This window comes from Alosa pseudoharengus, unplaced genomic scaffold, assembly GCF_046254945.1.
Source record: "Alosa pseudoharengus isolate Yale_2024_CS ecotype anadromous, Long Island Sound unplaced genomic scaffold, YU_APseudo_1.1 YU_APseudo_1.1_scf_3, whole genome shotgun sequence".
Lineage (NCBI taxonomy): Eukaryota > Metazoa > Chordata > Actinopteri > Clupeiformes > Clupeidae > Alosa > Alosa pseudoharengus.
In genome coordinates, this window is record NW_027468718.1 from 873,294 (window position 1) to 891,372 (window position 18,079).

At 43.1% G+C, this 18,079-nt stretch overlaps 1 protein-coding gene across 6 annotated transcripts in view; it reads right to left on the minus strand.

Annotated features, from left to right (window-relative positions):
• LOC143099994 (guanylate-binding protein 4-like) overlaps nucleotides 1–18,079 on the minus strand; it is a 45,761-nt gene that overhangs the window by 13,698 nt on the left and 13,984 nt on the right. For 5 of the 6 annotated variants that reach the window (XM_076262902.1, XM_076262900.1, XM_076262899.1 and 2 more), the window contains 6 exons: nucleotides 15,560–15,669; nucleotides 14,514–14,701; nucleotides 10,967–11,209; nucleotides 8,538–8,818; nucleotides 7,800–8,012; nucleotides 5,347–5,449 (listed from right to left, as the gene is read on the minus strand). In XM_076262902.1, coding sequence (XP_076119017.1) covers nucleotides 5,347–5,449; nucleotides 7,800–8,012; nucleotides 8,538–8,818; nucleotides 10,967–11,209; nucleotides 14,514–14,701; nucleotides 15,560–15,669 — 1,138 coding nt within the window. The other variant, XM_076262897.1, reaches the window with a different exon arrangement.

Consider the following 18,079-nt stretch of genomic DNA (forward strand, 5'->3'; position numbering starts at 1 on the left):
GGGAGCTATTTCGGACCAGGAACTTGGAGGGAGAAATGTTACCTCCGACACGAGCTGCCTTGTTGCCTCATATCCTTTGTGCCAATTACATTGCCATGCGTGATAAATCCTACATTTCAAACTGACCAGACAGACATGGAATTCCCTGTACTCCTCTTTGCAAATGCTTTGCTGGTGACTATGAAAATGCGACCAAGCATACTACAAATGAGGATGATGCTGATGAATGATCGATTTATGTGGAAGTGTTATTTCTAAATTGTTTTATTTCCTGTTCATGTTTATGCAACTTTACATTAATAATTAGTTAATTTATCAATTAGTTCATCAATTAGTTCAGTACTTAGTTAATGTACACTGCCATTGCAGTAGAGCTACAGTACATTTTGTATTAGTTTTATTTCAAAGATGTTAAATGATTGATTGCTTTATTAGCTATTGTAAAGGAAAATATCTGATTGTTCACCAGATTGTTAAAAACACACACACACACACAAAAAAGGATCTAAACACATATCTGCTCACTGAGGCCTTTAGTCTTTAACTCTTTCTAAAGGCGCTATATCTAACAAAGTTATTATTATTATTATTATTATTATTATCTAAATTACTCTTCAAGTTTATACTGTGTATTAACTTCTTGAGTGCACATAACTTAGAGTGTATATAATCAATTTGACCAAAAAATATGATAAAATACCCTAGAAAAGCCTAGACCACTACCAAAAAATGAGACATAACAATTTCTGATCACAATGAAACTGTCATAAATGGACTCAGCACCCTCAATAACCCCTAAATTGACACCAAGATTGTGAAAATGTGATCATTATTAGTAGATATATGTGTGCAGTCATTATCCTGGCCAAGGTGAGAAAGCGCCCCCCAGAGGAGGGGCAAAACGGGGTCAGAAAATTTGCACCCCATCATTTTTCAACAGTAGAACCCCAAATAAAGCAGATAAAACAAAAAAATCAATTTTAGCAAAAAAATCCTACGGGACCATTATTTCATGACAATTCGTACACCCCCACTAATAGGAATTCAGCGATTAATCGTGATTAAAAATTGTAATCGTTTGACAGCACTAGTTTATTATGAAAAAGACACCGTAGATTTGAAAGTATCATATCTAGCCCGGTATAACTTAATAACCCTATATTGCTTAAAGAAACACGCCACCCAATGTCAGTAGTAATATATGTTCTTACCTTAACTTTCACGAGTTGAGTCATACCTCTCCCGTGTCCGTACGTGCACTCAAACGCTCTGGTGCGCGGCTGGACTGTGTTAGCATGTTGCTATGCTAGCGGGCTTTGACGGCAACTAAGCGTAGAAGTAATCAAAAACATCCACGTTTTACCGACTTAAATACAGTTGCACGAGTAGTTGATAGAAATGCTACGGCCACGCAACATGAAACGTGGCGATTTTCCAAGCGAATAAACCGGAGAACTACAATGTGTGGTGCAATAGCACTTGGGAGTACTTCGACCTAGCGTAGTAGTATTGTTAACACCTAATTGTAGATCCTATCCACCACAGAGTTTAGAATCCATGCTGGATCGACCCTCAGCCTCTCCCTCCCCTCTGAGCGAGAGAGAGGCACACACACTAGAGATGCGCTGATGGGCTATTATTTCAACCATAACTGCATAGCAAAACTTATCATCCATCAGCCATCCATCAACACCAAAGTTTTTTGACCAATCTTCGAAACGGCACCCGCCCACCATCCGCTGGTTGTTTTAATGTAGGGGGTGATGCAGCGCTGCTGACGTGAGGCTAGAAAGCCCTTGCCTGTTCTAGGAAGACTGATCCAATGCAGCAAATATATTAAAAGGCTAAAGTCGTACATTGGCTATGTTGTAGCCTATCCCCAGAATATCAGCAGCAAACTCAGTCTCTGTCTCGCAAAACAGTCTCCAAATAAAACGCACATCGGCCTGTTGCCTATACTGCCAGCTTGTGACAATATATCGTCCAAAATGCTTGATTGCATTGCATTCTCCACATTTTTAGCTACATTTTCATGTACCACATCAGCATTTTTGTTCAGTGAATCTTTTGTAAATTGCTTTACAATTACCGTCGGGCCTATAGGCCTATTGCCTGGCTTGCCTCAGCTTCGGTCACGTCCTTTTACAATTTTATCATTGTAATAAAAAACGCAATTTGCCACATAATTTCAACATGCTCCTGGCCTACTAATTAATGCCTATTGTACTTTATTTTTTGCAAAAAGAAAGAAATCCTTGATAAAATAACAAGTCATTCACATTATAGGCTACTTTACACACTGTTATGTCAGGGTGACTGAAAGCCTGTTCTGAAGACTCCCATTCATTTTGACTGCACGAGCGCGTCTTTTTCAGACAGACAGCGCAATTCATTTTAAAGCAATTTACAAAAGATTCACTGAACAAAAATGCTGATGTGGTACATGAAAATGTAGCTGAAAATGTGGAGAATGCAATGCAATCAAGCATTTTGGACGATATATTGTCACAAGCTGGCAGTATAGGCAACAGGCCGATGTGCGTTTTATTTGGAGACTGTTTTGCGAGACAGAGACTGAGTTTGCTGCTGATATTCTGGGGATAGGCTACAACATAGCCAATGTACGACTTTAGCCTTTTAATATATTTGCTGCATTGGATCAGTCTTCCTAGAACAGGCAAGGGCTTTCTAGCCTCACGTCAGCAGCGCTGCATCACCCCCTACATTAAAACAACCAGCGGATGGTGGGCGGGTGCCGTTTCGAAGATTGGTCAAAAAACTTTGGTGTTGATGGATGGCTGATGGATGATAAACGGCTCTGCTGTCTGTAACAGAAGCCTTAAAAGAAGCCAGGGCGACCGCTCGGTCATCAGTACTCATTCTGCTTGACTTATCGGCTGCCTTTGACACGGTTAATCACCGCATCCTTCTCTCTATACTCGCTAACATGGGAATCTCCGGTTCTGCTCTCTCCTGGTTTGAATCCTACCTCACAGGACGCTCGTTTAACGTATCATGGCTTGGTGAGCTATCTGCACCTCACCATCTCACCACAGGGGTCCCCCAGGGCTCAGTACTGGGCCCCCTTCTCTTTGCTATCTACACCACCTCCTTGGGACAGATTATCCGTTCGCATGGCTTCTCATACCACTGCTATGCAGACGACACACAGCTCTATCTGTCCTTTCCACCTGATGACCCCTTGGTTTCAGCACGGATCTCGGATTGCCTCTCAGACATAGCTACATGGATGAAGGCACACCACCTCCAGCTGAACCTCTCAAAGACTGAACTGCTGGTCCTCCCAGCTAAACCTACCATACACCACGACATCAACATCAAATTTGACTCTCTGTCTGTTTCACCTACCAGGACTGCAAGAAATCTAGGAGTTGTTCTCGACAACCAACTAAACTTCTCAGATCATGTTGCCTCAGTCGCCCGGTCATGCCGTTTCGCACTCTACAATATACGGAAAATCAGGACTTACTTAAATCAAGATGCCACCCAACTTCTGGTTCAGGCAATAGTTATCTCACGACTCGACTACTGCAACGCCCTCCTGACAGGTCTCCCAGCCTGCGCAGTGAAACCACTTCAGATGATCCAGAACGCGGCGGCGCGCCTGGTCTACAACCAACCCAAGAGGGCACATGTTACCCCGCTACTCATCCAGCTACATTGGCTACCTATGGCGGCCCGCATCAAATTCAAGGCTCTAACGCTTGCCTACAAAGTAGTCTCCGGTTCTGCTCCCACCTACTTGAATGCCTTCATACAGATATACGCTACCTCCAGACCGCTGCGCTCCTCAGACGAACGACGTCTAGCTCTACCTCCGGTACGCTCAGGCCAATCCAAACTTTTCTCATCTGTTGTTCCTCGCTGGTGGAACACACTGCCAGTTCCTACAAGGGCAGGGACATCCCTCTCCATTTTCAAAAAACTCCTGAAGACCCAGCTCTTTAGAGAACATCTCCTCTCATAGCAACACTTACAACAAGTCTTGCTGATCCTAGCACTCACCAGCCGTCTTGAACTGACACGTAACTGTTAAAAACAGCACTCACTGATGCACTTATTCTTACTGTACTCTAATGTTTTTTAAATTGTCCTAATATTGTTGAGAATTGCTCTAAAACTTAAACTGTTTACCATGTTGTTAGTCGCTTTGGCTAAAAATGCGTCAGCCAAATGTAATGTAATGTAATGTAATGTAATGATAAGTTTTGCTATGCAGTTATGGTTGAAATAATAGCCCATCAGCGCATCTCTAGTGTGTGTGCCTCTCTCTCGCTCAGAGGGGAGGGAGAGGCTGAGGGTCGATCCAGCATGGATTCTAAACTCTGTGGTGGATAGGATCTACAATTAGGTGTTAACAATACTACTACGCTAGGTCGAAGTACTCCCAAGTGCTATTGCACCACACATTGTAGTTCTCCGGTTTATTCGCTTGGAAAATCGCCACGTTTCATGTTGCGTGGCCGTAGCATTTCTATCAACTACTCGTGCAACTGTATTTAAGTCGGTAAAACGTGGATGTTTTTGATTACTTCTACGCTTAGTTGCCGTCAAAGCCCGCTAGCATAGCAACATGCTAACACAGTCCAGCCGCGCACCAGAGCGTTTGAGTGCAGGTACGGACACGGGAGAGGTATGACTCAACTCGTGAAAGTTAAGGTAAGAACATATATTACTACTGACATTGGGTGGCGTGTTCCTTTAAGGAGGACGTGATATCATGCATGACTGGTCGAAGCGAGAACATGAGTCAAACGGTAAGTGTAACTGATTGTGTAATTGTCGGGCAAATCATAAATGCGATCTCATGTTACGACAATCTCTCTCCGAGCATTCATGAAGCCTTCAGGATGTAGTAACGGGTGGTCACGTTTCATGTTTTTTTTTTGTTTTTTTACCATCGCCGAAATATAAACTTCATGGGACGACACAATGTCGAGGAGGGGACGTTCGGCGGGGACGTCGCCGGGACTTTATTTTGTTTGCTGGGTATACACACATTCTACACACACACAAACAAAACTTACACACACACACACACACACAAACAAAACTTACACACACACACACACACACACACAAACAAAACTTACACACACACACACACACACACGTACACACACACACACACACACACACGTACACACACACACACACACACACACACACACAAACGTACACACACACACACACACACACACGTACACACACACACACACACACACGTACACACACACACACACACACACACACACACACACACACACGTACACATTAACCCACCCCCCCCCCACCCCCCACACACTCACTTACAAACACACTCACCGCAGATCTGTCTTTCCATGTCGCTGAGACTCTGGTCAGCATGCAGGATGGCTGAGGACTCCTCCTTCCTCTGCTTCAGAAACTCCTCCAACACATATTCAGCCTGAGACACATACACACACACACACACACACACCAGACACACACCCCTCACACATACACACACACACAAACGTAAATTAAGTTATCTGTCCAATCCAATAATCAGTGGGATCTACACATACGATGAAGGTGATGATGATGATGATGGGCATTAGCAGTTGAGTGAAGACTGATGTACCCTTCAGTGTTGGAACACTGATCATGATTCCACTTCAACAGTTTCTCTGTAAGGCTGCTGAGTCAGGTTTAAAACTTGGACTTTTGGACTGTAATCCAGGTTAATCCTGATCATTGATAAATCCAAAAAGAAACAGACTTCTAGTGCTTTGTGTCGCTCTGGTTTTAGAGTGTTTGTCGTCTGGTTTTAGAGCGTTCTTGTCTGCTTGGTTCTAGATTGTTAGTGTCTGCCTAGTTCTAGATTGTTAGTGTCTGCCTGGTTCTAGATCTGTAAGGCTGCTGAGTCAGTTTAGTGGACCAGGTTTAAAACTGGAATTCTGGACCATTGTTCTGTAATCCAGGTTAATCCCGATTTATCCAGGTTAATCCAGGTTAATCCCGGTTAATCCAGGGTAATCCAGGTTAATCCAGGTGCAAAAACACAGCTTTGTCAAATGATCCTACTTGCCAAGTCATTGAGTGTGCATTTCCACAGCTCCATCAGCAGGCATGGAGCCTTTCATATCGTTGAAAGGACAGATCTCTGATTAGGCCTTTCATATCGTTGAAAGGACAGAACTCTGATTAGGCCTTTCATATCGTGGAAAGGACAGAACTCTGATTAGGTCTTTCATATCGTCGAAAGGACAGATCTCTGATTAGGTCTGGTGTTAGATCACTTCTCTAAGACTATCAGTCTGGCAATTTGTCACATTGTTTATGTATGGCTGTTTGCAGACTAATTTCGTCCAAAAGTGTTAAGTACATGAATTCGGCTAGTTTTAGCAGTAGCCTAACTCAAGAGTAACTGTAACCTATGTTGTTGTAATGTGTTTCAGGCCTGACCATGCCTGATCCTCGCAGACCTAGGGACAAAACTTCACCCAAGACAAAATAATAATTCTTATTTTGAAATACAGGGAAAGCTAAACAATGAGTTAAAATTCAGTACTTTTATGACTAACAAGAAAAAACAGCAGACGTTAAGTTCAGTTGTTCGGTCTGATTGGTTAATGAGTGTTTGTATATGTGGAGTTGTTGAGTCTGATTGGTTGTTTGCATATGTGGAGTTGTTCAGTCTGATTGGTTGAGGAGTATTTGTATATGTTGATCACACTGTTGATCACAATATTTTACTACACAGACTAGAACACTGGGTTGGATTTACAGGCACAGTTATCAACTGGCTCAAATCTTATCTACAAGAAAGGAGCTTCTTTGTTGCCATCTGCAACTGTACTCCTTGACCTGTGGGGATCTACATTTTAACAGTCGCATAAAAAGCGATAACTAAATCAGCTTTCTACCACCTCAAAAATATTGCCAACCTGAGAGGGCTGATGTCAAAACATGATTTAGAAAAAACTCATTCATGCATTTATCTCCAGCAGGGTTGATTACTACAGTGTGACTTTCCACAGGCCTTCCTAAGAAGACCATCAAACAGCTTCAGGTGATTCAAAATGCAGCAGCTAGGGTTCTCAAAAAAACTAAAAAAAACTGACCACATTACTTCAATTCTTAAGTCCCTGCACTGGCTTCCAGTAAGTCACAGAATTGACTTTAAAGCACTACTGCTTGTTTATAAATCAGTAAATGGAGCAGGACCTAAATACCTCTCAGACATGCTTCAGCAGTACACACCTTCTCGTCCTCTCAGGTCTCAGGAGAAAAACCTGCTGTTAGAACTAAACATGGTGCAGCAGCTTTTCGCTGCATTAAAGTATTACATCTAGACTTAAGACCAAATTGTTCTCAGATGCTTTCTGCTAACTGCACTGAGGTAAAAATTCTGAATCTGCACTGAAAATGATCCTACCTTGTGTCTTTTATTTTGTCTTTTTAATTATTCTTTATTTTAAATGATTTTACCTTGTGCGTTTTATGTTTCCTTGTTTATTATGAGCTTTACCTTTTAAACTATTCTTTGACTATATTGCCCTTCTATGCTTTTATTTGTTATTACTGTTTGCTTTTGTTTATGTAAAGCACATTGAATGACCTCTGTGTATGAAATGCGCTATATAAATAAATTTGACTTGATTTGAATTGACTTGACTATGTTGTTCAGTCTGATTGGTTGAAGGGTGTTTGTATGTGGAGTTGTTCAGTCTGATTGGTTGAAGGATGTTTGTAAATGTGGAGTTGTTCAGTCTGATTTGTTCAGTTGGGGAGTGTTTGTATGCGAGTCTAACCTTGACTCCAAGGTGGGTCTGGCTTTTGTATTTCACCACGATGTCCTCCATGTCCTGGCAGTAGAGCTGGTATCCTCCGGCTGCCGTGTAGAATCCCTGCTGGAGTCTTTCCCTCAGTGGAGCAGAAAGACCTGTGAGGACCTCCCGGCTAATCAGAGCCGAGGCCTCCTCATTCTGCTGCAGGAATCCACTGAACAGCTTGTTAACAGCCTCCTGAAATGACACAGAAACACAGAATCTACTGAACAGCTTGTTGACAGCCTCCTGAAATGACACAGAAAAACATCTTACTCTTCAGCAAACTTCACATGAGACTGTCAGATGATTCTTCAATAACTCCACACTACTGAACCGGATGATTCTTCAATAACTCCACACTAATGAAGCGGATGATTCTTCAATAACTCCACACTAATGAAGCGATGATTCTTCAATAACTCCACACTAATGAAGCGGATGATTCTTCAATAATTCCAGACTAATGAAGCGGATGACTCACTACTGAAGCGGATGATTCTTCAATAACTCAACACTAATAAAGCGGATGGTAACTCTACATCAAAGACATGATCTTCTTCTACTGATCTTCTGTCAGTAGTCGTACCAGCATGTTGCCATTTGAATGATGGATTATTCGTTTTCCAGGTCTAGTTTACCTCCAGAACGATTGATTATTAGTTTTCCAGGTCTAGTTTACCTCCAGAATGATTGATTATTAGTTTTCCAGGTCTAGTTTACCTCCAGAGACTTAATGTGCTTCCCGTCGTCATCCTTGAAGGAGCGCTTGATGAAGACCTCCGTTGCCAGGCTGTTGAGGCGCTGGTGTTCGGCGGTGATGTCACGCAGGTCCACGGGGAAGTAGACGGTCAGCTGTGCCATGCCGCTCTCGTAAACCTCCAGACCCTCCTTCACAGCAGCCTCATTCTCAATCTGCGCCATGGCAACCACTGTGTTCTCTAAGCAGGGCACTCCCCCGCTGGACATGGTCTCCACGTACGTCTTCACCAGGTGCCCCAGGACTTTGGGGGGGGGGGGCAACAAACACAAGCACTTGGTCTCTGGGTATCAATTACTAAGCAACACTGCAGCAGACAGTCTGGAACAGTATAGCAGTAACTAAGCAACACTGGAACAGAAACTCTGGAACAGTATAGCAGTAACTAAGCAACACTGGAACAGATACTCTGGAACAGGCCAACAGTAGCTAAGCAACACTGGAACAGACACTCTGGAACAGTATAGCAGTAACTAAGCAACATTTAGTGTTATTGACTATTAAGTTGTTTAATAACACTCACATGTATTTGGTCATTTGTGACAATGCCAGTTAGTTACAACTGCACTTATGGACAACATCTACATAACCTTTAAATAAACGTTTAAATAGTGTTAAGTCATCTATAAAACCTTTAAATAAACATTTAAATAGTGTTCAGTCAGTCCACAGCAGTCTACACACTGCCTAGCACATCAGTTGATACTCAGCTGATCCACCTGAACCAATCACAGCTGTTGTCTGATGCGTGTATGCCTACCACCACTATGAGTAGAGCGCCCCCTACCACCACTATGAGTAGAGTAGAGCGCCCCCTACCACCACTATGAGTAGAGCGCCCCCTACCACCACTATGAGTAGAGCGCCCCCTACCACCACTATGAGTAGAGCGCCCCCTACCACCACTATGAGTAGAGCAGAGCGCCCCCTACCACCACTATGAGTAGAGCGCCCCCTACCACCACTATGAGTAGAGCAGAGCGCCCCCTACCACCACTATGAGTAGAGTAGAGCGCCCCCTACCACCACTATGAGTAGAGGGCCCCCTACCACCACTATGAGTAGAGTAGAGCGCCCCCTACCACCACTATGAGTAGAGTAGAGCGCCCCCTACCACCACTATGAGTACCTACCACCACTATGAGTAGAGTAGAGCGCCCCCTACCACCACTATGAGTAGAGTAGAGCGCCCCCTACCACCACTATGAGTAGAGCGCCCCCTACCACCACTATGAGTAGAGTAGAGCGCCCCCTACCACCACTATGAGTAGAGCGCCCCCTACCACCACTATGAGTAGAGCGCCCCCTACCACCACTATGAGTAGAGCGACCCCCTACTACCACTATGAGTAGAGTAGAGCGCCCCCTACCACCACTATGAGTAAAGTAGAGCGCCCCCTACCACCACTATGAGTAGAGCGCCCCCTACCACCACTATGAGTAGAGCGCCCCCTACCACCACTATGAGTAGAGCGCCCCCTACCACCACTATGAGTAGAGCGCAGCCTACCACCACTATGAGTAGAGTAGAGCGCCCCCTACCACCACTATGAGTAGAGCGCCCCCTACCTCCACTATGAGTAGAGCGCAGCCTACCACCACTATGAGTAGAGTAGAGCGCCCCCTACCACCACTATGAGTAGAGCGCCCCCTACCACCACTATGAGTAGAGTAGAGCGCCCCCTACCACCACTATGAGTAGAGTAGACTATGAGTAGAGCGCCCCCTACCACCACTATGAGTAGAGCGCCCCCTACCACCACTATGAGTAGAGTAGAGCGCCCCCTACCACCACTATGAGTAGAGCGCCCCCTACCACCACTATGAGTAGAGCCCCCTACCACCACTATGAGTAGAGTAGAGCGCCCCCTACCACCACTATGAGTAGATCGCCCCCTACCACCACTATGAGTAGAGTAGAGCGCCCCCTACCACCACTATGAGTAGAGCGCCCCCTACCACCACTATGAGTAGAGTAGAGCGCCCCCTACCACCACTATGAGTAGAGCGCCCCCTGTTGGTAGTCTTGGTGAACTGTATTTGCTCTGCAAGTTTTTCTGGAAAGGATCCTGTTGATGCCTGTTTCCGAACTTCCTGTTTAACGACCTCCAGGGGCATAAACACACCTTTCTCTAGGGGCATAAACACATCTTTCTTGTAAACTATGTTTTTCAATACAGTTGCTTAATTGATTCCCAAGACAATACAAGTTCCGAGGTTTTTAGTGATTTAGAAACGGACAACACTGGTATCCTTTTCAGGTGGACCTGCAGAGGTCAATTCAAATTTGCTAACAGTTCACCCAGGACACCCTTTGTGACGAAACCATGCCTAAGTATCGGCAAAAGTCACAAGTCTGCTATCGTGACAACACAGCTCCAGTCTGACTCACTCCTGCTGTCGACAGTGTGTCCATCCTTCAGCTGCTTCACAGGGCTCTGATCGAAGACGAAGGTGCAGAAGCGCTCCGTGACCTCCAAGAATGCTGGGGCCAACTCTGACTGGGACAAGCTCTCCAGACGGATCACGTCCTCCGGGCGGCTGGGGAATGGGAAGGTGAAACACTTCCGGGATGGGAAGTACTTCCGGATGCATTCTCGAGGAAGGTTGTGATCATTCACCTTTTTAGAGTTACCTTCAGGAGAGACCAGCAGAGCTCTGGGTTAGTGGACATATGTACACATGACAGGAAGAGGAGGGTGTCTATGTGGATGAGCGGGTTCTGAACACATGACAGGAAGAGGAGGGCGTCTATGTGGGTGAGCGGGTTCTGAACAGCCTGAGCAGTGTGAAGTGTGGGAAGATAACATTCCTCCAGCTCTTGCTTGTTTTCTTCCAGCTCTTGCTGGTTGGGCCACCAGGTAGACATGCTGGCGTGACCATCTGAGAAAGCTGGTCATGCTGGTGTGGCCAGCCTGTCATGTGGGATACAGCTGATGACAAGCTTGACATTGTTGGTGTAAGATGGTCATGCTGGTGATAAGCCTACCAAGCTTGTCATTGTTGGTGTAGGATGGTCATGTTGGTTTGCCTGATTGACCAACATAAGCTGGCATGGCCAGTTAAACCAGCAATGTAGACCAGCAACACCAAATAAAATGACCAGCTTGAGGTGGTACAAGAAGCGAAACCAGGTCTAGTTTCATAAGAGTTTTGCTGGTCTAGCAGGTCAACCATCATAGGGTGGTCAAACAAGCTGGTTAACAAGCTGGTCAACCATCATAGGGTGGTCAAACAAGCTGGTTAACAAGCTGGTCAACCATCATAGGGTGGTCCAACAAGCTGGATTTTAGCGTCCCGACAGGCTTTTGTCAGAACTTGGGACACACAACTTAAAACCTGGACATCTGGTCACCCTAGTGTGCTAGTTGAATAACTTGCCATTTCAGATTAAATGTCCATACTGGTTAAGAAAGGCATGTGAATAGTCTTTAAAAGGTAACTTCCTTAGGAGCCTGTAGCATCGTTTGTTAAATAGTCTTTAAAAGGTAACTTCCTTAGGAGCCTGTAGCATCGTTTGTTAAATAGTCTTTAAAAGGTAACTTCCTTAGGAGCCTGTAGCATCGTTTGTTAAATAGTCTTTAAAAGGTAACTTCCTTAGGAGCCTGTAGCATCGTTAAGAAAGGCATGTGAATAGTCTTTAAAAGGTAACTTCCTTAGGAGCCTGTAGCATCGTTTGTTAAATAGTCTTTAAAAGGTAACTTCCTTAGGAGCCTGTAGCATCGTTTGTTAAATAGTCTTTAAAAGGTAACTTCCTCAGGAGCCTGTAGCATCGTTTGTTAAATAGTCTTTAAAAGGTAACTTCCTCAGGAGCCTGTAGCATCGTTTGTTAAATAGTCTTTAAAAGGTAACTTCCTTAGGAGCCTGTAGCATCGTTAAGAAAGGCATGTGAATAGTCTTTAAAAGGTAACTTCCTTAGGAGCCTGTAGCATCGTTAAGAAAGGCATGTGAATAGTCTTTAAAAGGTAACTTCCTTAGGAGCCTGTAGCATCGTTTGTTAAATAGTCTTTAAAAGGTAACTTCCTTAGGAGCCTGTAGCATCGTTTGTTAAATAGTCTTTAAAAGGTAACTTCCTTAGGAGCCTGTAGCATCGTTTGTTAAATAGTCTTTAAAAGGTAACTTCCTTAGGAGCCTGTAGCATCGTTTGTTAAATAGTCTTTAAAAGGTAACTTCCTTAGGAGCCTGTAGCATCGTTTGTTCTTTTAAAATGTGCCTCTTTATTTTCTCCAGCTCTCTCAGGAGATAACCTCCCGAGCATTTGCTCCGCTCCTGGCGTGTGCCTTCACATCTCCCAAGATGCATTGCATTCTCCACATTTACATGTTCATGTGCCCAAAATGCATTGCATTCTCCACATTTACATGTTCATGTGCCCAAGATGCTTGATTGCAATGCATTCTCCACATTTACATGTTCATGTGCCCAAGATGCTTGATTGCAATGCATTCTCCACATTTACATGTTCATGTGCCCAAGATGCTTGATTGCATTGCATTCTCCACATTTTTAGCTACATTTTCAAGTACCACGTTAGCATTTTCGTTCAGTGAATCTTTTGTAAATTGCTTTACAATTATCGTCGGGTCCTCCTCGTTGGCCACCTCAGCCTGCCACCATTCACTCCTTCCTCTTCAGTAACATTCCCGGTACAATTCTCGATCTTTTTGGCCTCTATATGTCTAATTACATAGTCTCTGTCTGTTCTTGGTCTTTGAAATAAATTTCTAAATAAATGCAACTTATATATGTTTTTTTCCCTTTTCATGATGACGCATTTTTTGACTGATGCGACTTATTCTACGGAGCGACTTATAGTCTGGAAAATACGGTAATATGCATTTGATTAACCTGATCTAGAATAGGGGTAACCTAAACAAACATGCGTTTGACTTTATCCCAAGACTAAAAGCTTAAAGAATGTGGTCAGAAGAGGCAAAAGAATATTTGGTATTTGGGAACTGACTCCAAGTGTGAGTTTGGGAACTGATATTTCATACCAGGTTTCAGCTTCAGGGCAAAGTCTAAGTATTTCATACCAGGTTTCAGCTTCAGGGCAAAGTCTAACTGATATTTCATACCAGGTTTCAGCTTCAGGGCAAAGTCTAAGTGATATTTCATACCAGGTTTTAGCTTCAGGGCAAAGTCTAAGTATTTCATACCAGGTTTCAGCTTCAGGGCAAAGTCTAAGTATGTCATACCAGGTTTCAGCTTCAGGGCAAAGTCTAAGTGATATTTCATACCAGGTTTCAGCTTCAGGGCAAAGTCTAAGTGATATTTCATACCAGGTTTCAGCTTCGGGGCAAAGTCTAAGTGATATTTCATACCAGGTTTCAGCTTCGGGGCAAAGTCTAAGTGAAATTTCATACCAGGTTTCAGCTTCAGGGCAAAGTCTAAGTATTTCATACCAGTTTTCAGCTTCAGAGCAAAGTCTAAGTGATATTTCATACCAGGTTTCAGCTTCGGGGCAAAGTCTAAGTGATATTTCATACCAGGTTTCAGCTTCAGGGCAAAGTCTAAGTATTTCATACCAGGTTTCAGCTTCAGGGCAAAGTCTAAGTATGTCATACCAGGTTTCAGCTTCAGGGCAAAGTCTAAGTGATATTTCATACCAGGTTTCAGCTTCAGGGCAAAGTCTAAGTGATATTTCATACCAGGTTTCAGCTTCGGGGCAAAGTCTAAGTGATATTTCATACCAGGTTTCAGCTTCGGGGCAAAGTCTAAGTGAAATTTCATACCAGGTTTCAGCTTCAGGGCAAAGTCTAAGTATTTCATACCAGTTTTCAGCTTCAGAGCAAAGTCTAAGTGATATTTCATACCAGGTTTCAGCTTCGGGGCAAAGTCTAAGTGATATTTCATACCAGGTTTCAGCTTCAGGGCAAAGTCTAAGTATTTCATACCAGTTTTCAGCTTCAGGACAAAGTCTAAGTGATATTTCATACCAGGTTTCAGCTTCAGGGCAAAGTCTAAGTATTCATCCTCTGTCGCATCCTTGCCGTCGATCTTCCTCTCAAGAGTGAAGTCCCTCACGGCCCAGATGAAGCTGGGGAAGAACTTGACAAACTCAGAATCGTCTCGGCCTGCATCAGATGACTTCACTTTGATGTACTCAGCCAGCTCAGTTACATATCTGCAGGCAGTTGAGGTGCAGCACTGTGAGCTCTGGCTAACGCTAAAGCCCCATAGCACTGTCAGATCTGGCTAACGCTAATGCTCATAACACTATGAGCTCTGGCTAACGCTAATGCTCATAATACTGTGAGCTCTGGCTAACACTAATGCTCTAAACTCTGTCAGCTCTGGCTAACGCTAAAGCCCCATAACACTGTGCACTCTGGCTAACGCTAATGCTCTTAACTCTGTTAGATCTGGCTAATGCTAATGTTCTTAACGCTGTGAACTCTGGCTAACGCTAAAGCCCCATAACACTATGAGCTCTGGCTAACGCTAATGCTCATAACACTGTGAGCTCTGGCTAACGCCAATGCTCATAACACTGTCAGATCTGGCTAACGCTAATGGTCTTAACACTGTCAGCTCTGGCTAATGCTCTTAACGCTGTCAGCTCTGGCTAATGCTAAAGCCTCATAACACTGTCAGCTCTGGATAATGCTAAACACATTAACACTGTCAGCTCTGGCTATTGCTAAACAACTTAACACTGTCAGGAGTTGCGCATGAAGTGTGCATATCCATCAAAACATAGATTTTAATTTTTCAAATCAATAACAAAAAGTTACTTGTTTTTTTATTCAAATATGACCGAGTATGGACACCAGAATGTTTACATTATTTTGTTAAACCGTTCACGCTTCACGTCTCACATCTACATTCAACTCACATCAGGCAGTGCCAGTCTAAGCATCATAACACTGTGTGACTGGCTAACGCTAATCTACTAATCTACCACATCAGTGTCAGCTGTGTGTGTGTGTGTGTGTGTGTGTGGTGTGTTGTGTGTAGTGTGTGTGTGTGTGTACAAGGATACTGCAAGTCCTCCACAGCCCTGTTGTCGATGGTCCCTCTGCTGTTGTAAACCAGAGTGCTGCTTAGCAGGACGGCCAGAGAGAAGATCTGTGTGTCATGCTTGGGGTCTCCCTGAGACATGAAACACACACACACACACACACTCACAAACACACACACAAACACACACACACACACACCCACACCCACACACACAAACACACACACACACACTCACACACACACCAGGGTCTACATTAGCCTGCTACAGCCGGAAATTGCCCAGTTTCACATGCAGTTGTTGAAAAATATAAACAGACAGAATGTTCAGTGTAAAAATAAAAAAAGGAAAATATGAATTAATTATTAACATATTAATAGGCTTATATTGCACAACATTTATACATTACCACATTAACTTAAATATAAATGCAGCCTGTGAAAAGTTTGTTTTTGATTTCAATGAAATTTCAACTTCATGAACCATCATTCTACAAAGTCATACAGCAAGTAAGCAGGAATTCTTTGCTGCATCAACGCTAATTTATTTGGCATAGCTTTGCTGCATCAACGCTGATTTATTTAGCATAGCGCATCAACGCTAATTTATTTAGCATAGCTTTGCTGTATCAACGCTAATTTATTTAGCATAGCGCATCAACGCTAATTTATTTAGCATAGCTTCAAACTATGTATTTTGACTAGTCCTATTTTAGATTTTGATTTTGTATCATTTTTACACTCTCAGAAATGCCTCATCTTGGAGGCCACCTTGGACATTAATATCTTGAAAAGTATTAATCCTAGCCTGCCCAAACTTCATAGCGTGATAGACATGTTCTCAGTATGATTAGACCATTAAGAGTGATCATTAGTTTTATATAGTGCCCTGGATATGGAACAAAATGGAAAACTGGTATTAAGGGTCGTGTTAACTCATTTTTGTATCCAAATACATTTTTGATAATTTTTGTATCTTTTTTTTTATGCAAATACAATACTTTATTAATGTGAATAAAATGGTAATTAATAAAACAGTTCACAGTCATTATGTGTGTACATGCACTTACTTGGTTACATAGTTTACTTATCAGGGGTGTCACGATTTCGATGTAAAGTTGAAATTTATCAATCGATCTCAATTTCAAACTCGAAACTCAAAGGTAAATCGATAATGTAGCCACACCCCCAACATGTATGCCAAGACGCAAACACACACACACACACACACATGTTTTGAACTGTGGCGTCAACACACCGCTATAGATATAATATACCAAGATTTACAGCTCCCATTGACTTCCATTTAACACATCAAAACAATCCTTTGTGCTCAAAATAATGTCGCTGACTGCCAGCAACCATTTCACTTTGATACTAAACTAAATGTTGGTACAATATATATATACAGCAAGAATAACAAACTTTTGCATAAGCAATGTAGAGAAATCTTATGATAAGTGTCAGCCCGTAAGACCCATTGCTAAAATTCATGGTCATCTAATGTTGAATGTCAGTAATTCCATTCAAAAACGTACCTTAATATTTATGAAGGAACAAAGTTTAAAAAGAAAAACACAGTATATCAGATGAATTAGACAAATAATTAGCAAGGAACAACAAGATTTTCTACCGTAATTTCCATTTAAATGAAATATTTCATGGCGCTGTTGCGCTGCACGGCCACCAGATGACGCCATTTCACTGCTTGCTTCATCCAAATAAGGCCCGAAGTGCAGTGCCATGCTACCATCTGGTGGCCAGGAATATTTAATAGAACCCATTCTATTTATTAGAAAAGAAACTGCCATCGAATAATCATGTACTTCCTTACCAATAATTTATTATACAAACTTTTAATGGTTCAGTTATACTGAGGACATGTTTGTCTTCCACCCTGCAATGTTTGGGCTGCCTATGAATAATATATTTTGTTATATCAATGCCCAAACAATGCTTACCAGATAATGTGATTTTCAGGCTGATTTACTAGGGCTGAAAATGATATGAAGATTGGGGAAGACTAGGGTTTGAACAAAAATACTTTATAAGGTTTTGGGACCCATTCCTGACAAGGTCTGAACAAAATCTGAGACGGAGCAACAACAACCTTATCAACCACTGTAGCAACCCCAACGCTATCTCTCTGGTTCAACCAACGCTAACACTATCTCTCTGGCTCAACCCCAACACTAACACTATCTCTCTGGTTTAACCCCAACGCTATCTCTCTGGTTCAACCCCAACGCAATCTCTCTGGTTCAACCCCAACGCTATCTCTCTGGTTCAAATCTCTCTGGTGCAACCCCAACGCTATCTCTCTGGTTCAACCCCAACGCTAACGCTATCTCTCTGGTTCAACCCCAACGCTGTCTCTCTGGTTCAAATCTCTCTGGTTCAACCCCAAAGCTATCTCTCTCTCTCTTCTCCTCCTTCTCTGGGCCCTCAGCTCTCCCATTTCACCACTACTGACTCCCTCACAATCACTGACATCATTACTAAGTCCAACTCATCATGTCAGCTCGACCCTGCCCCCACCCCT